Genomic DNA, 24052 nt, shown 5'->3' on the forward strand with positions numbered 1-24052 from the left:
TATGCGTTTAATTAATAGAATTTAATGATTATAAGAAATAAAAACGCCTTAAATATATGATTCAATGAAGGTGAATGCAAGTTAATACCTTAAATGTTGAATTTAATGAGAGGGAATTGAATGTATAGAATATCTTAAAATTATTTCTTTTCAACTTATTTAACATCAATAACCATTTACCCTATTTGCCCTCATTTATTAACAACAAATTTAAATATAGAGGGGTGCATAAATTTTATCCTTAAAAAATTCCATAAATATTATTGAAATTATTGTGCTTTTTAAAGTAGTATTTATTTATTTAAATTTTTATAATCCAATCTAGGTTGGATAAGGTTGCCTAAGGGGGTTTTTGGGTACAATGGTGTTGTGTTATATTATATTTTAGGTTGATTAATATAAATTTGTGTGAAAGATTTTTCTACCTGAAAACATTTTGAATGATCCATACAGATTGCTATTTGTTTCTAAAACATAAAATTTTATATTTTTTACACATGCGTTTTTTAATTAAAACGACACCTATACATTAGGTGGCAATACATATTTCTTATAAATTTGTATTGGTCAACCCAAAGCATAGTAACAATATATATATATTGTCAAATATCCTCTAAGACACGAGAGATCAACCCTAACTCAATTCGAACTGAAAAATCAGATCGTCAAAAGTAACCCTAACCCTAACCTGGGAGTTATGGGTTCGGGGATGGGCTACCCCGAATCGTTGGCCGAATCGTTGACCATGCATGCACCAGCCTCCCGATGTTCCGGATGTGCGGAGGTAGTGGCTTATTGGGAGCATATCAGATCAGACCTCAATGTAGCCAATTTTACAGAGCAGGGCGAGCAGCAAATCTCGATTCATCTCAAAAGATCATGTGGAAAGTCGTGTGCGAAGGGAACACAACTCATCGCCTACGCCTTCTTCTGACTTCTCACTTCTGAGAACCGAGTGGAGTGGGCGGCTGGTTGCGCATTACTGGAAAACCGATAGATTAGTGCTTGCATTGGCTAGAAAATCAAAAGTTCAAGGGAAGGAATTAGCAGATCAAGCGTTTAGTGGAGGTTTCATCCTGGTTTCACAGGTAAAATCAGTTTTTAGATTTTTTTCCTTTACTATCTTTCTTCTTCTTGCAAATATATGATTCTATATGAAGTTCTTTCGGGATTTAGGGTTTTAATTTGATGCCATGATTCTGCTGGTTCTTTGTCTTTTCTGTTATATTTTACTAAAATAAAGTAAATATATATTTTTGCTTGCTGGTTCTTCTGCTTCAAGATTTCAAGTTCGCCCTCTCTCTCTCTCTCTCTCTAAGGATTGGTGATCGGTGACCTTCTCTTTGTGGAATTATGGTTGATGGATGGCCGAACCCCTAATCTGATTTCTATCCATGAACGTCCATTGAAGGCTCGCCGAATTTGATGGCATCTATCTTTACTTTTTTTTTTTTTTTTAAGAAGTGCTGTTAATCTATGATCTTTATCTTATTGTTTGAACTCTAAAAGTGCTAGATGGCTGACCCCTGACCGTGTTTGTTGAATGTATGCTATTTTATTTTTATTTTTCCATTCGTTTCTTTTCTTTGGTAACATTATATGTCCATTTAAGCATTGGCATTTTTGCTCCAAAAAATACTTTGCTTTATGCTTCATTGGAGGTGTTTGATGGGAGGCTGAATTAATGGAACATGGTTAGGAGTTTGGAATTATCACTTGAAGGCGATATGATGGACTATTTTTTTTTTTTTTTTGAGCAAAAGAAAGCAGCTTCATTTATTTACTGATAACTTTACATACGGTTGAGAGGCCGAATTGTAACTGATATTTACTTAGCCTTTACATGCAAAAAAATCGAACAGATGAGCTAACTGATTAAGATGTCTAGAGATGGATGAGAAGGATGCTATCAGTCGCTGTATATGTGTCCAGTGCAGATGCTCAATCTATTTCACCTGGTGATGATTTTGTAGTTACAAAGTTGATAAGCTATTGGCTATCAGATAGTATATATCACTAGATTGCTGCTTCAAGAGCCCGAATTTCTGCATCGTAGCTCCCACTGGCCCAGCAAGGCTTAATACTACGAATGGAGCATTTGATGATGAAAGCTCGTCCTGCAAGACCTGTGGCTGGATCAAAGGAGCCATCAATGTGTATTTAGTTCATGATTTACAGGCACTGATGGTGAGGTTAGGAGTTGTAACTATCTTGGACTAGGTGCTCTTGGGCTGCCTATTGTATAATTGCAGGCCTTGCTTATACTGTCCTCACTCCTGAGGTGAGCAAGAGCAACATATTTTGTTGCCTGCCTCCCAAATAAAATATTGGAGCATACAGAAACTGCAAACCTCGTCCTTGGTATAAACAATACCAATGTTTTGAAAACCGGATCGAATCGACCACCTGTCCGATTCAACCTGAGAATCGGTAAATCAGTCGTTTTGTTACACCCTAACTTTTATCATAAAAAGACAAAAATAAAAAAACAATATTAAACCAAACAAAACTTAAGACTATGTTTAGTTTAAAGGAAAAGGTAAGGAAAGGAAAGGAAAGAAAATATAAAAAACCTTTACAAACCCTATAGATTTTCTTGCCTTTTCTTTTATTTTCCTACTTTTTTTCTTCACTTAATTTGCAAACCTAAACCAAACCAAAATCCCACAACCCTCATCCATCTTTCTCTTTCTTTCGAACTCCAACCATCAACGAACATCTTCTCAGTCGCGACTCGTTGTCTCGCCGTCGACCGTCTCAAGCAGTAGCCGACGACACCAGGTACTCTCTATCTCCTCCTCTTCCTCCGCCTCCTTCTCCCCCTCCTCCTCCTCCTTCTTCTTCTTCATCTTCTTCTTCTTGCCGCCGGTGGTCTGTTAACCGTATCCCTTCAACTCCGTTAGTCGTCTGTTCTCCTCCTCCTCCTCCTCCTTCTCCGGTATGTCTGTTCACCGCCACTTGTGACGGGGTTCCTCTCTTCTCCTCTTTCCTTCTCCTCCTCCTTCCACCGCCTGACACATGTTTCTGCAATCTCCGGCAATGTATTTTATTTTAAAATTTAAATATTTATTTTTTTAATTTCTGAATTTGAAAACTTGTTAACATTCATTAGTTTTGTTTACAGGTTTGTCAAATTCAATTGATCTTTGTTTCAGGCTTTCCCTCCACCAAATTCTTACACAATAGACAATACAACCCACCTACTTGTTCAGTTCCTTAGCCTAAGCCCCATTCAAAGCTTGGAACAGAAATACAGAAATAGTGAAATTTAAACTTCAATAAATTGATATCATATTTTGAATTTTGTAGAAATAAATTAAATAATTAAATGTTATGATTTAGGAATTAGGATACATAATTGTGTTTAATTTATAATTTTATACTATTTAATTTGTTAGGATTGAGTCTTAAACTTTGTTTGTTGATGTATTTGTTTTCATTGTGGACATATGTCTTAAACTTTGAATGTTTGAATTGTTATTTTATTTCTATATTGGATTAATTTTCCTTTATATTTAGTATTTTTTTTTGAAATATATATATATATATATATAATTTATAACATCAGCACGGTTCGACCTCCAGTTCAACCCCGGTTGAAACTCTAACCCGTGAACCTCTGCCTTTACCGGGTTGATGTCCGGTCCGGTTCTTAGAACATTGAACAGTACTGATTGAGTTTAACCAGTTTTTCATTATCTGATACAGGGGTTTGGGTGAGAATTTCAGGGTTGAGACCAAGTTGAGCTTCACACCACATTACCCGTGCAATGTCGCATTTATAAAACAAGTGAAAAAAGTTTTCTGATTGCTGTTTACAGAAACAGCATTGTTGATCTTGCTTAGGCAGCCAACTGGAACATTTGTCCTTGGTTAGGACTTAGGACACCATCCCATAGTGCTTTCCAGGTGAATATCTGAAAGCGGTAGGGAACTTTCAATTTCCACAGCTGTTTCCATTGAAAAAAGGTGTGGTATGTTGATGGTTGCATAGCAAGAAATAGCCTATATGCTGATTTTACTGTATATATTCCTGAATTTTTGCACTTCCATAGAACTTTATCTGAATCCAACTCATTGTGGAGACTGATAGAGGTAATGTGATGGATTGTTGAGGGGCGGAAATAGGCCTGTAGTTGAGGTAGGTTTTAGGAGCCATCTGGGTTTAAGAGATCAGCTACTTTAAGTTGCTGAGAGATTGATGGTAGGGGTGATTGGGCTGTAGTATTCCACCTATTGTAGTTGGAATCCATGGATCATGCAGGGCATAAATGGAAGTGCCATCTTTGAACAGCCATAGCAGGTTTGGCTTTAGATCCTTTAAAAGTTTGTTTGCCTGCTTCCACCATTGTAAGCTGTTATGAGTCACTCTGGCTGCAAAAATACTGCGATGTGGGAAGTACTTTCTGAAGCTTAGTCCACCTTCATTTTTTGTAAGACATAATTTATTCCAAGAGATTGTGTGGCTGGATTTTTTCCTGTCATCTTGCCACCAGAAACTTTGCGTCATCTTTTCTATTTGGGTGTGAACATTTTGAGGCAGGACTGCTGTGGACATGTATAAACTGGAATAGTTTGTATAACAGACTTCACAAGGGTGGTCCTGCCCGCTTGAGAGAGCAGATTTGAACTCCAAGCATTAATCCTAGTGTGTATCTTGTTCAACAACTCCATGTGAGAAATCTGACTTCTAATTTTGACCCCCTAGTTTTGATCCAAGATACTTTGTTCCTTCTAGAGGTTTCCTTTAAGAATTCTGGATAGTAACTTCTGTTGGTGCCGTGGCACATTTCTACTGAACATTATACTAGACTTCCCATAACTTATTTGCTGTCCTGAGAGTTCTTGAAAGGTTTCTAGGACTTGATGCAAGGCTTTGACTTGGGTGATATCTGCTCTACAATATACTATGCTATCATCTGCAAATAATAGATGGGTTATTGGTGTGCCTTGTCGACTTATTTTGACTCTTTCAATCTGATTTGTAAAGGATGCATGGTGTAGTGACTGTGTGAGCTTAACTAGAGAATTAAAAAGGTTATGCTAACCTGGATCATCAAAGGTTGTTTTTCATTGCTTTTGATTGCCAATGCTATAGGTTTTGTTTCTGAACTTTCCCTCATTAAATTTAGAAAAAAAGTTATATTTGAATATGATATTGTTTGTGTTTTTAGATGCTTTACATCTAACAAAATGGATTTTTGGTACACTATGGTTGTATAAACAAATAGTTTTCAAGAAAGCACAAGTGATGGGAATCAACTTGAGGCATAACAAAAGAACCAAAGCTGCTCCTATCCTTATTTGGCATCATTACGATGATGTGGGGCCCCCATGGGAGCTGGGTTAGCAGTGGAACCAATTTGAGAAGATCCTACAATCTTTAGACAACCTTAAGATGCTCCTTTTGTGGTCGAGATTGCTGCTGCACAGAACTTATTTGACTTTCTTATATTTCTGACCAGTAAGGATATTTTTGTAAATTGGCATGTTTGGCGGTCATTATGTTCAGGAGAGGTCTTAGTCTAATAATTTCCTTTTGTTTGGATTCATTTTTGTAGTTGTTTGGGAGCAGGTTTAATCTAATTTAGTTTATCTTGTAAGTGGCTTGTGGGGCTGGCTAACTTGGGGGCAAGTTTCTTCTATTGGAACCTTCTTTCTTTTTAAGCTTGTGAGGCTCCTTTGAAGAACAGTTTTGGACAGTGAACAAAGAAAACTTGTCTACAGATTTTGGTGTAATTGCCAAGTTTAAGGTGTGATTGCCTAGGGTTAACTTCTTTCGTCTTCTCTTCTCTTCTTTCTTTTAATCTGATATTTGTTTCTGTTCTGCATACCTACAACCTGAGTTTAGTTACAAAAATAGTGCCAAATCACAAAGATCCTGCATCAACAAGTTTTTATGTAGCAGTTCTCCTGGACCCTATCAGTTACAAGGATGTAAGATGACCCTTTCTCTTATGGCTGTTTTACAGAAGTAGTTCAAAGTGTTCTGAAACATTAAAGGATTACTGACTATATTTTATACGGAGGAACTTGGTGCAAGTAAAACTTAAAGCATTAATTATTTCTTGGGTTATGTAATCATTTTCCTATTTAATCATATTTTGATTGGTAACTTCTAATCATGGAGTGCATGGCTGCAAACCTAAGGTACTTAACTGGTCATGCACTTACTAATATAGGTGCTTCTGGCACAGATAGCAAAAGATTGTTTCTCAAAGATATTTTCACAAATAATCCAAATAACCCCAAAACTGTTCTCTGATCAAGTTCTGCTATCGATTCTTTAATGACACCCAAATTGTAGAAAATTAGTGGAAAATCTTATTTATCTATTTTACACATGTATATTTACTTTCATTTCTCCCCATATATGGGGTATCAAGCAGGGCTTTTGGACAAACTGTGAAAAATTAATCTCATAGACCAGAAAGACAAGGATTGTTTTTGAACTTTGATCAAGAGCTTTAATGGCGGAAAAATCATCAGAACAAACCTTGCCTCAAGATATGAAATCTTTGTCACTGAATTCAGAAGGCAAAGAATCGTCTCCAAGCTGTTCAACTCCAAAAACAGAGTAAGAAGCTGAAATTTAATCATTGTGCAGTTCTTCAAGATATTGGAAATGTAAAATCATTGAATTTTGCTGGTCAAGGTGGTTTTTTGATAAATCCTTATCAACTTCTACCATGCCTCCTCAAGAATTCCATTCAAGCTGAAATTCATCCTTTTGATTGATACAGGATGAGCGTGGAAGAAAAGTTCCAAATAATAATGAGTATTGGAGAAGAGTGTATACAAGAGGATGAGTTGCGGAATCTTCTTGCAAAGAAGCCACAACCAATTTGTTATGATGGCTTTGAACCGTCAGGGAGAATGCACATTGCCCAGGTTTTCCTCATATTCCCTAATATTTTTTGATAGGTCTTATGTGAACTTTAATCCGTTTACTGCGTATTTCTTAGAGACTTCATTTTACTTTAACTGGCCTTTCATTTCTTCTTCTCCCCTCCCTTGATGGTTGTTTTCACTAAACTCTGCACACACAGTGATGTAATATGTGTAGAAGTTAATCTTTCAACAAAAGTACAGTAAGTTAATGTTTATAGGAGACCCTTTCTCTTGATTTAGCCCATAATTTAACAATAGATATGGCACTGGACAGAATACAATGGTGGAACAGGATTCATCTTGCTGATCCCATATAGTTTGGAGTTGGGATAAGGGTCAGCTTAGATGATAGTGATTATGATGATCCTTTCTCTTGACTTTCACACTTGCTAGCACTACCATACCACATTTGATGGAACCCTTCAGCACCTTAATAATAGCAACCTAACCTTACTGGAAAACGAAACTGCTTGAATAGTTGAGTCGACAGTACTGGCTACTCAAATTGACTAAACTGATAAGATTTTGAGCAATTTACAAGCAGTTGATTGGCTGTAGCAACTACAACATTATTGGCCCTCCTCTGCAACTACTCTAATTACCAAATAACATAGTGGTTTAGTAACAACTGCTACTTTTGTTTTTTTTTTGATCATAGTAAAAACTGCTACTTTGCAGGAAAGATAAGTAAAAGGGATTACTTTCTAAATGTGCACATTTGTTCTGTACTGAAATTTTACTAGGGGTGGATTTTAGATGTCGATCAATTCCATTCCATAACTTACCACCCTGAATAACCATTTATATTGTTGATATAAAAACTAAAAAGTGTTCTCTAGATTAGTTTTTGATTAGTTTAAGAACTTTCTTTGAATCAGTGGATCCTTCTTTCTTATGTGAAATAAGGTATTTGTTTTATTCCTCAACATTGAAATCCACTAAATGAAGACCTTTCAGCTTTATACTGTTGTTGTTGAGGAGGGTTAAGTTAGGAAAGGGGAAAATCTGAAAGTACAAGTTTTGTATAGCTTGTAGGAATACAGATCTTCCAATTCTCTGATTGGTTCTTCCCCTAACTTGCTTACCAGGGAGTTATGAAAGTGATAAATGTGAACAAATTGACATCTGCTGGGTGCAAAGTGAAAATATGGATTGCAGATTGGTTTGCGCAGCTTAACAATAAGATGGGGGGTGATTTGAAGAAAATTCAAACTGTAGGGCGTTACTTAGTTGAGATTTGGAAAGCTGCAGGGATGGATCTTGAGGGAGACAAAGTGGAATTTCTATGGTCTTCAGAAGAAATTAATTCACGGGCGCATGAGTATTGGCCTCTTGTAATGGACATAGCTCGAAGGAACAAGCTTCCAAGAATAACGAGGTAAGTGAATACATCTTTGATTTGTCTAGCACCTATATCATTTTCTAATTATGGGTCCAATAAATGACAATGTTCTGCTCAACTTGTAGATGTTGTCAGATAATGGGTCGTAGTGAGCAGGAAGAGTTGACAGCTGCCCAGATTCTGTACCCATGTATGCAGTGTGCTGACATTTTTTTCCTGAAGGTGGCTTTCTTGTTTTATTCTTACTTATATTGAAACATGTATATAGCTCATATGGATGTTTGTGGTTGGTTATTGGAGTCAATTTGCTGATGATCCTTTTTCATGTTTTCTTACTACATTCCATACTTGTTTTCTTGTCTTACCTTTTCTTTCCTTTCCTCTCTTTAGTTATTCTGATAAATGATGTTCTTAAATCAATATTTGGCTGAAATAATTTCTTCATATTATTGAGTATATTTGTATGTTTATTGTTTTAATTGTGTGCGGAGACATTATCTATCATAACATAATTTTTGTTGTTCTCTTAACAGGCAGACATTTGCCAGCTGGGCATGGATCAGCGTAAAGTTAATGTACTTGCAAGAGAATACTGCGATGACATCAAGAGGAAGAACAAGCCAGTAATTTTGTCACACCGTACTTTCTAACTGCAACTGCACTGAGTTTCTCTATTATTCTCCAGTTTTGATCTGTTGTCCTTAAAGTACTATTACTGGTGACTTGCAGACATGTTGCCTGGTTTACAGCAAGGGCAAGAGAAGATGTCGAAAAGTGATCCCACATCCTCCATCTATATGGAAGATGAGGAGGTAGGTGACTGTGCTAAACACAGAGAGTGGCGATGAGAAATCAATTTTGGTTGAAATGGGTTATTCTTTACATACATATAACTTGGCATACAGAAAACCTAGTCAGGTTGTCAGCAAGTGAGCAACAAAACTAGTTTCTCTAGATACAAAATGAATCAGATGCTATATCTCCCTGACTACAAAAATAGCTTCTTGTGGCCAAGGAAACACTTTGCAAATGCATCCTGTAACATTTGGAGACATGAATAAGCATTTTGGAAACACTAAAGTAGTATGGTTAATAGCTTCAACCATGCCCCTTTTAATGCCTTTATGAATAAGAATTTCTGCAGGTCAGCACATATATGCAATGGCTACAATCACATTTGAGACCTCACAAGCTACTTCATTGACTCTCTGAGGCAGAAATTTCTGCCCCTTTTACAAGGTTTGGGTCTTTGAGACTTGCAAAGCAATTCAGGTTTTGACCAGTGTTTTAAAAGGCGTGGGAGGCGCGCCTCCAGGCGAGGCACTCCCAAAACGCCCTGAGGCGTATGCCAGAGGCGCTGACACCTCTGAGGCGTATGCCTTAGGTGCAAGAGGCGTATGGCCGTACGCCTCTTGCGCTTTTTTCATGAAGCGTGCTAGAGGTGTACGCCTCATGCGCCTCATGCACATCTTTTATAAAAAGACAGAAAAAAAAGAAAAAAGAAAAAAAGGAAAGGAAAGGAAAGGAAAGGAAAGGGAAGGGAAGGAAAAAGAAAGAGAAGAAAAAAAGAGAAAAGAAAAGAAAATAAAAGGAAAGGGAAGGGAAGAAAAGATAAGGGGAAAGAAAGTGGTTTGCCCCCTGCCCCTTTATTCTTCTTAATATAAAATATTTTTATTAAAAATAAAGAAAAAATGAGATCCCCCCTTCCTCTTTATCCTCCTCCTACCCCCCCTCCTCTTAAGGAGGCTTACGCCTCTTGTGTTCTGAACTATGCCTCACGCCTCTAGGTAGTGGAACGCCTAGTGCCATGCTTCTGCGTTTTAAAACATTGTTTTTGACAATTTGAGATGGAAGGTGATTCTAAACAGGTTATAGGCTGGATGCAAATGAGCAGGTTGGGGGTTTGAAGTTACAAACAAGCCATGAGGGAGGTGAGATGTCTAGCAAGGAAATGGGGGTTAGTTTCAGATGGTGGGCTAGAACAATATCAAATGGTTTGGCAGATGCTTTAGCCAAATACAGGACTAACGAGGAGCATTTGTTTTGGGCTTCAGTGTAATAATAGTGACATAAATCTCATCTTTAAACCCCTATGCTTGGGATGCTTGACATATTATAATCTCTGTTATATTAGCTATTAGTACCTTCAGTGTGATGCAGCAAAGCTAGAATAAACTATCACAAGATAGAAAGAAGAATAGAGAGAGGAGAAAGGGTAAAGAAAAAGAAAAGAGAAGGAAATCCTAAGGAATCACTTGAAGGGTCCTAGAATCACTCTAGGGTTTGTAGGGATCACTCCATATTGGCAAACTTGCAAAAGAGTAAAGAGCTTTCAGTAAATCTTCATTATCTTCAAAAGGAAGAGTGACTTGTGTGGCCCAGAACACTGTTCATCATATATAATTACAAAAGTGCCTCTACTTGTCTTGTGCATCAAGAAACACGATAACTTTCTACCTATTAAATGCAAATAAACTGAAAATTGACAGAGAAGCCCCACTAAATAAGTGGAACAAGATGCCATGGCCCAAGTCCACACGGGACTTGTCAAAATGACGAAAATACCTCTATTGTCCAAAAATACAGAAATATATAAAATTTCATAATATTCCAAATTTGGTTCTTCAGCTCCTGCATTACTCTTTTTCCAATAAGAAAAGCTACTTCATTGAAGAACTGAGTGTGGATTTAAATAATACTTGAAACTGCTTGGACTAGGACATGGGAGTAGAAATCCAAGTACCCAACACATGTTCAAGAATCTGACTTGGCAAGATGAGAAAACATGGACTTACGGACACTTACATAAAATTATATACAAGTAAAGTAGTTCATATACTTTTAAATTCTGGCATTATATACCTGCAAAAATGGCTCTAATATGTTGCCTCTTTTACCAAGTAACGCTTGATGTGAAAAATGGCATTCATCTTTGTACATAGCTGTTATTTAATGTCAAGTAAACTAGGAGATAAAAAGGAAATGTTACAAAGAAGTATCAAGAATCATGTAGTGTCAGATTCCAATGTGTCCTACATGGACATGCCATCCATTTAGTAGGGGCCATGCAACAATGCTTGAAACTTGAAAGTCTGTTCGTATTTGGAAGTGGACATTTAATTTTGGTGCTTGCTTTTACAGGCAGAGGTCAATGTGAAGATAAAGAAGGCTTATTGTCCGCCAAAGATCGTGGAAGGGAATCCATGTATAGAGTACATCAAGTATATCATTTTCCCATGGTTTAAGGAGTTCAGGGTTGAGCGAGATGCAAAGAATGGTGGGGACAAGTGAGTTGTTCTGCCCGTTATAATGTCTTTCTTTCCCATTTAGATTCTCATGTAAAGAGTACCCCCCCCCCGCGGCATCCATAATAAAAGTGCTTCTTTTAACTTGGATTGTAATGGTTATGGTTTAATAATTTCTATTTTCTTCTTTAGGACCTACAATAGTTTTGAAGAACTAATTGCTGATTATGAGATAGGGGAACTGCATCCGGGTGATCTTAAACCTGCTCTTTCAAAAGCATTGAATAAGATATTGCAGGTGTGCCTTTTCATTTCACTTTGATCTTCTCTTAGCAAGGGTCATTTTTAATTCATCATCCTGCATGGTGGAATTGATTTAAAATTTTCCTATGTATTATTTCCTACTTACCTGTGGAAAATAATCTTTGTTTCTGTGTTCATATTATAGCTTGAGATGTCTTACCATCTACTGAATTTTACTTAAAATCATTCTGAAGATAACTCTTGCAGGAATTTTTTTTTATCAGAAACGGTAACTTTCATTAGACATACTAAGAGAATACACTGTCACCACCCAGTCAAGGGTGTTTACCCCAAGAAAAGTACTTTCTGATTACAGAACAGCCAAAAACAAGTTTTCCCTGAAAGTTCCTTGCTTTGCAAGGGTGTCAGCTAGTCCATTCACTGACCTCCTTGTCTACTTGAACAGTGCCCCAACCTCCCTTGCTAAGCAGTTTATTTCCCTCATGAATTGTTGATGTACCCAGGCCCCCAAGTTATGTGACTGCAACCACCCAGTTAATAGTTTAGAGTCCCCTTCTACCTCAATCTGGTGTAAGCCCCATTGTTTAGCCAGTCTTAGATCTTGTAGCAAGGCCATAATCTCTGCTCTCAAAGAGTCTCCATCACCTATCGGACCTGAATACAGTGCAACCAGTCTGCCCTCCCTGTCTTTGAAAGCTCCTCCCACCTCAAAGGGACCCGGGTTTCCTAAGGAACTCCCATCAAAGTTCAGCTTCACCCATTGATGTGCAGGAGGGATCTATTGCTCCTTTAACACTGACGTCAATGAGGAAGAGTTTGCCACAGTGTACCATCCTCTAAACAAATCATCAGCTGAATAATCTTTAAATAAAGGGGATGCTTTAAGCCAATGAATGGCCTTGGTAGATATGCAGCCAATGATTTGCTCCTTAGATCTTTCAGAACCCTGGAAGATCCTATTGTTTATATCTTCCCAGATTGACCACAAAACAGCTGCTCTTGTTGCTTTCCACATTGTTCTCCCCTTCTTCTTTGGAGGTCTAAAGAAGTTTGGATCAAAGGCTACAAAGAGAGAGGAAAACCAATTCCAAACAAAGGCTACAAAATGACAGGATATGGTCTCGCCACAGGCCAAGCAGAGGCTACACGCGTGGGGTGAAACACAATAGTTTGGCCTTCTTTTTTGCAACATATCTAAGGTGTTGATTTTCTGGAGTACCACCTCCTAGGAAAAGGCCCTTATTTTTGGGGGTACAAGGTTACACCAAACCTCCTTTGTTGGGTAGATGAATGGAGAAGAGCATTGTAAAAAGAAGCACTAGTGAAAAACCCAGAAGGAGAGGCTGACCAAATTCTACTATCCAAGCAAGACTGATCAAGGAACAGAGTATTAAGAAGGGCAATCAAATCATTAACCATTCCCATTTCGGACTCCCTCAACCCCCTCCTCAGACCCAAATCCCAAGAGTTACCATTCAGATAGATAGATGAAATGGGTTTTTCTTTATTCAACGAAAGAGAGTAGATGGACGGGAATCTGTCTTTGAGGGAGACATCCCCAAACCAGATATCATCCCAGAATCGAACTTTATTCCCTGCACAAGCATCAAGTCTGATAAACGGAAGAAATGACGGCAAAACGCCATGGATAGCTTTCCAAGGAGATGACCGGGATGCCTTAGGGTCAAGACCTCCTACCTGTTTTCTGCCACCCCATGTATACTCACTATCACTTTGTGCCACAAGTTGTCCTGTTCCAGAGGTAGTCTCCATAACCACTTTCCCAACAAGGCTGTATTCCTTAGCTTTATGTTTCCTATACCCAACCCTCCACTATCTCTACTTCTAGAGACCACCTCGCACTTCACCAAGTGATTTTTCTTTGTATCCTCTAGTTCCCATAAGAAGTCCCTCATTAATTTCTCCAATTTAAAAGCCACACTAGTGGGGATCTTGAAGGTAGAAAGGAAGTAAATTGGTAGGTTTTCCAAAGTTGATTTTATTAGGGTAATTCTTCCTCCCAGAGAGATGTAATTTCTCTTCCATCCTACTAACCTCTTTGAGAATCTTTCCAAAACTAGTACCAGAAGTTTTTTGAGTTTGGATTCCCTCCTAAAGGTAATCCTAGATACTCTAACGACCAATCACCAACTTCACATCCCAACACTCTAGCAAGGATTCCTACCTCTTCTTTCGGTTTATTAACCCCTACCACACAACTCTTTCCCCAATTAATTTTGAGATTAGAGGCCTTTTCAAATTGATTTACCAACCTCTTCAAATTGATTAACTCCTCTTGCTCCCCTCCACAAAAAAACAATAATATCATCTGCAAACTGAAGATGAATAACCACCACTGTGTCCCTCCCAATTCTCCAACCTCTGATCAAATTATTAGAATCATCCCTAACAATTAGAACACTTAAGACATCAGCTACTAGGGTGAAAAGGAAAGGGGAAAGGGGATCCCCTTGTCTAAGACCCCTCTTAGCTGGGAAAAAGTCCCTAGCTACGCCATTAACCAAGATGGAATAGTGACAAGAGGAGATGCATCCCTTTATCCTTTTACACCACCTCACCCCAAAGCCTCAACGCCTCAAAACTTCTAGAAGAAACTCCCAGTCCACCAAATCATAGGCTTTCTCAAGATCAAGCTTACAGACCATGCCTTTCTCTTTTTTCCGGCCCTTATACTCCACACATTCATTTGCAATGAGGATTTGATCTATTATTTGTCTTCCAAAAATGAAGGCACCTTTTTTTGGAGAGATCAAGCAAGGGAGGACTTTCTTATTCCTTTTGGCCAAAACCTTGGAGATGATTTTATAATACAAGCTTCCCACCGGGCTTCTTGGGGATTAAAGCAACAAAGGTTGCATTGGCTCCAGAGTTGAACTTGCCTCTCTCAAAAAATTCAGCAAACACTTCCAAAAGATCAACACTAATAATCTCCCAACAATCTTGATAGAAGGCCATTGTGGAACCGTCTGGACCGGGTGCTTTAGACCTTTCCATCGAGAAAATTGCTCTTTTTATTTCTTGGGTCTCAAAAGGTTTTTCTTGATCCGCCATTAGATCCTCGGGGCCGGCTTTCCACTAAAAGTCTCCCAAACTCTCTCTAACACCTCCACTGACAGCAAAGATAGATTTGAAGTGGTTCACCAAGGCTTGTGCTATGTCATCTTCCCTAGTTAAAATTTGTCCGTCCCACTCCAATTGGGAGATAAAATTCTCTGTTTCTTTCGTTGGCCAACAAATGGAAAAAAACTAGTGTTCCCATCTCCTTCCTTTAACCACCTACATCTTGATTTTTGCCTCCAATTAATCTCCTCCAATTCTTGTTTAAGCCTCCATCTCTCTGCCCTCTCTTCCGCCCTTATTCTTCTATCCCCTTCAAGACCATCTAGTCGTTAAAATCTGTGAGCAATCCAATTTTTCTTTTCTTCTAATCTTCCAAACACCTCCCTATTCCAATCCTTAATCTTGGCTTTTAGCCTTTGCAGCTTCTTATAAAATTTATAACCCTTCCACCTAAACTCCACTTGATCCTCATCCCACCAAAGTTTCACCCTGGAAATAAATTCAGGGTGAAGTAACCAAATATTCTCAAATCTAGAAGGACACGGTCCTCCTCTCACCCTTTCTTGAGACAGTCTAATTGGGCAGTGATCTGAGGTAGTTCTTGGTAAGGCTCTTGCTACCATCCCCCCCAAGACTTCCTAAGAGACAAGAAATCTGTCCAACTTACAACAAATCGGTACCTCTTGGAAGTTTGACCACGTAAAGTTGGCTTGTAACAAGGGCATGTCTCTCAATCCAAAGGAATCCACAAAAAGATTGAAGTTGAGGTAATCCTATGGTTGGGGTTATTAGTTTCATGCAAGAACCTGATCACATTGAAGTCTCCCCCCAGGCACCAAGGTCAATCCCAGATTCCTCTGATTGCTGCGATCTCCTCCCACAAGTCTCCCCTCTCTCTGTAAGACGTAGGGCCATAAACATTAGTCAACACCCACACTAGACCATCCTCCTTTCTCTTCAACTTGACAGAGACCATAAAATTTCCAATTAGTTTCTCCAAGCACTCCAAGCCTTCGTTCTTCCACAACGTTATAGTTCCCCCTGAAAACCCTAGAGATTGTAGAAAGGTCCAACTCAATCCTCTGGCAGACCAGAAACTTCTTACCCACCTTCTATCCACATCGGCCACCTTTGACTCTTGAATCAGCACTATGTCTGGTTTCTCTTTTCTCAAACACTCCTTGATTGCTCTTCTTTTTCTTTTCCAGGAGCTCCCCAAACCTCTTACATTCCAGCTTATTATCTTCATTATTGACAGGCTGAAGTACCCTTTGGAAAAATCCTCCTCTTTACTATCCCCTTCCTCCCTAGAGCCCCCTTATCATAATCCACTTCACACTTCAGTCTTTCCACTTCACTTAATTTCTTCTTTCTTTTCCTGCCTAAATCATCTAAATTTTTTGCTGGATCTCTGGGATTTTCCTGGTCTACCCTCTTTTTTTCTGCAACTTTCTTCTTCCCCTTTCTTGACTTCCTCTTACGAGCAACTTTTTTCTTCACCCTTCCCTTTCTCCTCTAAAGGTGAAGGGCTCAGAGTGTTACCCTCCTTATCCTTTTCTTGAAGATCACCTAGCTCCTCCGATTCAAGAGCTCTAAACAACTCCATTATCAGCTCCCAGATTCTTTCCCCTTCCTCCTCCTTACTCTCCTCAACCTCCACACCTCCCACTACCTCTGTTTTTGTCAAGGAGTTACTTGAGTTGGCAGAAAACTGAGAGGGGCTGGTTTCACCTGTAACCAAGGCAACACCAGGGCGAGAAGCTGAATTAGTATCAGCAAAAACTGAGAAACAAACAGTACCTTGAGGAGGAGGACACCTTGAAGGAATTGGTTGTCCCTGGACACCCAAAAGAGGAAGAGTGCTGGGATTAGTGTCGCTGCAACCAGCCCTTAGAATGCTAGTTTGGGGAGAAGGGTACGTTGTAGCTCTTTCCTGTTCCTGTGAATTTACTCTACTGCACTCACTTTCATCCTGCTCTTGGAGTTTGCTTGCAACAGGTTCCACTCTCCCTTGGGTCTGGGTCTTCCCCTTGTTTAGAATAGAACTCTCTTTTCCAACGTTATAGAACTCTTGCAGGATTTATTACCTTCTTTCCTTTGGTGCATCTAAGAAACAGTTTCATTTCTTTTACTAGTAGTGAATTCTTGTTTTGTAACTCTTCTGTAGCTATGCATATAGGGGTTTGGGCCCTCTTTTGATGGCTGCACCCATGAAATCCATCATTCATCATAATGGGGATGATAATGTGGTTCGTATTCATCTAATTGTTCATGATGCTACTGAGCCTACACTGTGATGCATGTTTTGACTTTGGAGTTGAATATTGCAATGTTATTATACATTATACATTTATTTTTCAGGTCATGACTGGATGATCTTGCTTTTAAGGTCAAAATGAATTGGAATTTTCACTTTGTGAATTGATAAAAGAAATAGGTTTCACATTTAGAACTATTGTTTCCCCAAGTGCAATAATGACTCCTATTGGAATATTTTTTCTAAAAAGGTAAAATAACTTTTGTGTTAAGTTGCATAAGATCATTACCCAATGTTGGTCCCAGCTATCTGCAGTCTTGGGAGTGGTGGAGTGGATACACTCCTATCCATTGGAACTTTTTTAAGCACAAAGTGGCTGCTCTCAGATTGGAACCCGTGTTCTCACACTTGACAGCGGGAGATTTACCATTATCCAAAGTAATGGCCCCTTTTGTAATAAGTTGCATGTATATAAAAAAATCTGACTATAGCTTGTGTAAGCCCAATTTACAGTGAAATACAATGGGAAACAGTAGTATCCTGTTAACGAGAAAGCTATACAAAGAATATCATTGAAATATGAGGAATGTGGTACTTCCATGAATGTATTGGTCACTGATAGCCAAGACTTGAAGGTGGCTATTTGGAAACCTACCTTGCAAAGACCCTTTCTAAGTAGGGAGGCCATGCAATGTATTAATATTTGAAACTTTAAGGTGCTCCTGTCAAGTGGATGAAAGGAATGAGATTTTGTGGAAAGAACTTCAAGGGAATTTCATTGTCATATCCTTCTGTACTGCTCTGCCAAGAGGTACTACAACAGAATTGGCTGCATCCGGGCGTATTGGGAGATGGACCCCTCATCTTCTGGAGGCATTTATGTGATTGGCCTGCCTTGATGTTCTTACCAATAGATATTTGAATGGTAGGAGGCTGGAGCTTCACAATTGCTATTGCCATGCATTCATTTGCAGATTGGCAGAGGCATTGATTTACCATTTGTTTTTTTGTTTGCCTGGGATACCAGCTACCTCATTTTCATGGGAGCTATTTAATTCTGTTTTCCAGATTTCCTGCTCTTGCCTCTTAGCTTTGAGGGAAGCAATTCTCTCTTGGCCTTCATATCTCTTCGGGTTGTAGAGGCTCTACCCTGTAGTATATGGTCTCATTGATCACTTTTTTTTTTTTATTACTCAAGAATAAAAAGATACGGATAAATTACATCTTTATGAAGAAAAAAAATTCAAATGTATAGAGTGATGTTAAAAAAGCATTTAAGGAGTTGGTGCCTTTATTAGTAGAATAATATGGGCAATGAGTTGGTTTGTTCATCTGATCATTCACATTGTTTGAGGTACCAAAAGAAAATTGGCCAGAGAGTTGAGAGTAACAGTTTCTTTATTGAATGTCTGGGAACATTTTTTTCTTGCTTTTTATCCAAAAAAAAAAAAAGAATGTCTGGGAACATCTAACGTCCAGGAGGAAATGAGCATGGATAGTAGTCTCCCTTTTCTTATGATTGAGTTCTGTAGGAGTTTTGAGAAATTCTCTAGTGTCAACATTTCATCTAGATCTTAGTAATGTTCAGTGAACTTCTCTAATATTTCTCTCTTCTAAGTGGTTATCTTTGGTGAAGTCTAATATTTTACTCTAGAATTCCTGGTTTTATCTATTACCATTTGCAAACTGAATGCTATATTGTGCACCTTGCAGCCCGTGAGAGATCACTTTGTCAACGATGCCAATGCCAAAGATCTATTAAAAAGGGTCAAGGTAAATGTTTTCACGTTCTTCTGAAAGTCCCATGTCTGGACATTTCTTATAGTATGAATCTTTTGAGAAAGGCATCACCAACCGATTTATGCTTGTGCAGGCCTTTAGAATTACAAGGTGAAGTGAAGGAGAGCCAGTTTGCCTATTTGGTGCCTTGGGTTGCTGAAAATTCTAATGAATTTGAAAATTTTGCTTTTAACTATTCGGAGAATTGTCAGTACAAGAACGAGGTTGTATACTTCATGAACTTTTTAATTTATTATGCATGCCATTCCGGAAGTCATGTTAAGCAGAGCACAATTTAGTTTGCTTTACGATGTTTGCTTTCTAGTTTGAACTTTCAATTTATTATGCATACATTCAAAGGAGTCGCGTAAATGTGTAATTTTCTTTCTGAGAAAGGTCTGTTCTTATGCGTCACAACTCACAATATCATTTGTGTTTCATGGTGAATACTAATGACAGAACCAACTTCTATGAATGCCATTCCAATTCCCATTCCCGATCCCTATTCCTGCGAACCAAACTGGCCCTTAGAGTACATACCAATTCCATTAACACCATCTTGTTTTATTTTTTTTAATCAATGTCAATATTTAACAATTCTAAGAATGAAAATGATCAAAATTGGAATCTTATTGTTCTCCTGAAGATACACTGGCTCAGGGTTTTGGTAGGCCATTTGGTCTGGGTTGATATTGAAGATGGTAATCTCCCGTTCGGGAGGTTTGAAGCTTGTAAGGTTCAAAGTTTCGATATGGTTTGATACGCCAAATTGGGTGCATTGGACTTTGTATCAACACTCTTATATTTTGTTTTTTTTTTTTATTTTTTTCAAAATATGTTCAGGGGGTTGGTTAAAGGCCTGGCTACCCCCTCAAACAGGTTTTACCCCGAAACTCCTTACATTTCCCGTATCGGTGACCCACCGATATGTAACAAAATTTTGAACCTTGATTTCACGTGTATGGTCGACATGGGTCACGTGGCAGAAACAGGCTCAATATGCTCCTTTCTGTGTTTTCTGTTGTCGTGCATCTTGTGTAGTCCATGACCGAACTTAAATTCAGTGTAGTAAGACTGTTATCTGGTAAGTAGTAACAATTCTGAAGTTAAATACAAGTTCACATGTATTGGGTCATACTGATCAATGAGATGACCCTAGGTCAAAAGGTGGTCCCACTTAGGATTGAGAAGGAAATTTTACTGTGAAGAAGAAATAGGGTCCTCCTCCGTCAGGATTACAGCAAATTTAGACTCGTAGACATCAAGGGTAAATTTTCGACTACATTGGTTGGTATTATGAAACACTGAGATATGAGAATGAGGCAACGTGAACTTACACTTCTAAGAACGTTAGAAGTCCTGACCTGACTGTTAACCTATCGCAAACAATTCTAGCCCAACAGTGAAAAATTGTGTTTTCCATACCATAGAAAGGGCGAAAGACCATATAAAGAAGTATTTTTAAGAGAAACTCCATCCAAGAGATCAAGATATTAGTGTAGATTGTAGACCATTTTATGCTTTAAGAGAAAACTTTCCTTTTCTTTGATAAAAAGTTTCAAAGAAAACCTAGCTTTCACAATTTTAAATATATTACAAAGATTGTTTCTACATGTGGTTCAAAATGTTTGCAAGAAATACAACAAATTATTTTCAAGTCTCGGCAACGAGATTGAAATTTCTTGCCAAAGAAATCCAATTTCTTTACATAATCTTTTTTCCCATGTTAATTTCTTAACACGTCAGCCTGTACGTGGGTGGGCCCACGTGTATGTAGCTAACATGGTGTATCGCGATTGGCCCAGTATCACAAGTTGAACCGTCTTGTCAGTTGTCACCACAGTGTCCGAATACGCTTGATGTATAAGACAAGAAATGATCGAGCAGAGCGTCACCAAGACGCCTCAGCCCTTTCATATATAGGTTTCACAACTGTTTCTTGATTGGTCATCCAATCATCAAACACAGTGAGGATCATGTTAGATGTTATCCCTAATTACTATCCACTATAATATCTCTTGGTCAGGAACAAACGCAACTCAAAATGTGCTACCAGAGTCGAAGGACAAAATCCAAAGTTTTGATGGTAGAAAAGCTTAAAGCAATATTTGATTCTCCTTGCTTTTCACGCAGAATTCCTCTTCTCCCTTGGCTCTGGTTTTCCCATTAGAGCCTCAAAGGGGTTTCTTTAATGGATGACTGAAATGATGTGTGTTCCAATCCAACAGACATTCTCAGTTGGATTTTAAAAGTTAGAGTGATCAATTGGCCACTCTTTATCTCTTCATCAATCCAACCCATCCAGTACCCGACTTTCTACATTCCCCGGTCACAGAATGACAAATATATGAGAGAGAGAGAGTTAAAATAAAGTTTTTGCATTGTAGTGTGTGTTGGATTTTAATCTCATAAGAGATTAAATCCAATGGGTTTGATTGGTCAATTACATGAGAAATTGCACCTGTACACTTGTTTGAAAAAATCAGTTTTTCTCTTACAAAAACCCAGTTTTGAACTTGTCCCACATTGGAAAATTATAAGTTTTGTTTTCAACATTTCAATAGGAGCTGATTTACACTCCTTAGAATTAGTAGAGGAGAGTATGGGGATTCGATACCGCACAACGTGTGTGCGCGCGTGTGTGTGGCGCAATGAGGCATTTTAGAAGCGCACTTTTCTTGCACTTCGCGTGGCTTGCGATGGGCGGCTCTAATTTTGGTACGTTGATGACCGTTGATTACCATTGATGAGATCAATGGTCACAATTCGATCGGGTGTGATCAAGAGGCACAATTCAAAGTTAACAGTCACCAACTGTTAACAACTTTTTAAACAGTCACAATGGTTGAAATTGTGACTGTTCAAGGTGCCTTCTCTAAACCAGCACCTACCTTTTCCTCATACCTCTTCACAAGTTATTTAAGGAGCATGAATCATACTCCAAAAACACAATTTCAAAATTCACAATCTCTCTCTCTCAGTCCGGTCTGCTACAGTCTCACAGAAGGTTTCTTTGGAGACTCTTCAACTTTGCTGGTTGCAGATTCTCGCCCAAGGCTCTGTTGTATCCTGGGAACGAATTTGCCTGTAACCCAACCGCAAACTCAGTAAAACTGAGTGGGGGCAAATAATGTTCTAAAGACAATGTCTTCAGACGCGCCTCAGAGCTTCTCCTCCTAAGTTACAGTGAACCCATATTCTCCAACATTTTTAGAACGTTATTCTGCAATAGAGGCGGAAGCAAGCATGACTTCGATCAAAATGATGAACCAAGATCTTGTTCGACTAGACCAGTTCAATGGAGCAAATTTCAGCCGATGGCAAGACAAGATGATCTTCTTTCTGACTACACTGAAGCTATACTATCTGTTGGACCAGAATCTGTAATCACTTCCTGAACCCACTGACAAAGACTCTGAGAATCTAAAGAAGGAAAGAGAAAAACAGGAAGATGACTCACTTCTGTGCCGATGACACATACTGAATGCCTTATCAGACCGGTTCTACAACTTCTACAAGGAACTTGCATCTCTAAAAGAAATCTGGAAGGCCCTAGAATTCAAATACAAGGTGTAAGAAGCAGGTATGAATAAGTATCTTATTACATAATACTTTGACTTCACCATGAACGACCATAAACCTATACTGGAGCAAGTTCATGAACTACAGGTGATAGTCAATAAAATTCGATCCCTTAACATCATCATTCCTGAATCTTTCCAAGTGGGAGCAATCATTGCCAAACTTCCACCCTCTTGGAAGGATTACAGGAAGAAGCTTTTGCACAAGGCTGAAGAACTTACCTTGGAGCAAATTCAGCAACACCTTCGTATTGAAGAAGAGTCTCGAATCAGAGATAGTAGGGATAAGACCCTGACCGGTATGCTGAACTCTAAGGTGAATTTTGTAGAAAACGGATCGAAGAAGACTAACCATGCATTACAAGTAAAGAAGAAGGATGGGAACTTCAAAATGAGCAACAACAAGAAAGGATCCTGCTATGTTTGTGGAAAGAAGGGGCATTATGCCCGAATCTACCGACATCGGAAAGGCGGAACCAAGTCTGCAAACATGGTAGAAGACAATCTCGTGGCCATGATTACTGAAGTCAACATGGCAGAATCGTCTTCTGGATGGTGGTTTGATTCAGGCGCCACAGTCCATGTTTGTAAGGACAAGTCCTTATTCAAGACATATGAAGAAGTGACTGATGACCAGGAGGTACAAATGGAAAACCAAACATGTGTCAAAGTTGCTAGAAGAGGCAACGTAGAGTTGAACTTCACCTTTGGAAAGACACTGACTCTCCTGAATGTTCTCCATGTTCCTGACATTAGAAAGAACTTGGTCTCAGTAAATCTTGTTTGTAAGAGAGGATTCAAAGTTGTCTTTGAATCTGACAAACTAATCATATCCAAGAATGAGATGTTTGTTGGAAAGGGATATGGTTGTAATGGTATGTTCAAATTAAGTATTAATGAAGGAAACGTTTCTGCTTATATTGTTGATTTTTTCTCTTTATGGCATGATAGATTAACACACTTGAATTTTAAATCCATAAAGAACATGAGCAAACTAGGTATAATTGCTTACAGTAATGAATCAACTGGAAAATGTGAAATGTGTAAAATCTAAAATGGCTAAGAAACCTTTCCCTAGTGTTGAGAGAAATTCTCAACTTCTAGAACTAATCCATTCTGACATCTGTGAACTCAATGGTGTATTAACTAGAGGAGGCAATAGATACTTCATAACATTTATACATGACTTTTCTAGGTACACCTATGTCTACCTTATGAGAACTAAGGATGAAGCCTTTGACATGTTTAAACTATATAAGACTGAAGTTGAAAATCAACTAGAAAAGAAAATTAAAATCCTTAGAAGTGATAGGGGTGCTGAATACTTTAAAAATGAGTTTAATTTTTTCTGTGAAGAATTTGGAATAATACATCAATGTTCTGCTCCCTATACCCCTCAGCAGAATGGCCTGGCTGAAAGGAAAAATAGAACACTTACAAAAATGATAAATTGCATGTTGTTAAAAGCTAATGCACCCTTAAACCTGTGGGGGGAATACTCCTAACAACCTGCCATTTACATAACAAAATTGTTTCTAGAGTTAATAACAAATGCCCATATGAATTATAGACAGGAAGATAACATATCTAAAAGTGTGGGGGTGCTTAGCAT

General features: G+C 38.5%; 1 protein-coding gene across 1 annotated transcript; it reads left to right on the forward strand.

Annotated features, from left to right (window-relative positions):
- The first annotated feature begins 579 nt into the window (after positions 1–579).
- On the forward strand, positions 580–19283 carry LOC148877645 (Tyrosyl-tRNA synthetase, class Ib, bacterial/mitochondrial). Its single transcript, XM_088942263.1, has 11 exons — positions 580–1088; positions 6390–6577; positions 6744–6891; positions 7980–8269; positions 8359–8455; positions 8767–8872; positions 8963–9045; positions 11375–11520; positions 11671–11776; positions 18794–18853; positions 18954–19283. The coding sequence occupies exons 2-11, from the start codon at positions 6471–6473 to the stop codon at positions 18972–18974; spliced, it is 1164 nt and encodes a 387-aa protein (XP_088798389.1). The 5' UTR covers positions 580–1088; positions 6390–6470; the 3' UTR covers positions 18975–19283.
- Positions 19284–24052: the final 4769 nt, after the last annotated feature.

This window comes from Nelumbo lutea, chromosome 1 (assembly GCF_056320005.1).
Source record: "Nelumbo lutea isolate HS-2025 chromosome 1, American lotus-T2T, whole genome shotgun sequence".
Classification (NCBI taxonomy): Eukaryota; Viridiplantae; Streptophyta; class Magnoliopsida; order Proteales; family Nelumbonaceae; genus Nelumbo; species Nelumbo lutea.

What these genes read in the sequence shown, in the direction of transcription:
- LOC148877645 (XM_088942263.1), top strand. Translation starts at nt 6,471, where the DNA reads ATGGCGGAAAAATCATCAGAACAAACCTTGCCTCAAGATATGAAATCT. An exon ending in CTGACATTTTTTTCCTGAAG is followed by an intron (nt 8,456 to 8,766) that starts GTGGCTTTCTTG and finishes TTCTCTTAACAG; the next exon opens with GCAGACATTTGCCAGCTGGG. An exon ending in TCTATATGGAAGATGAGGAG is followed by an intron (nt 9,046 to 11,374) that starts GTAGGTGACTGT and finishes TTGCTTTTACAG; the next exon opens with GCAGAGGTCAATGTGAAGAT.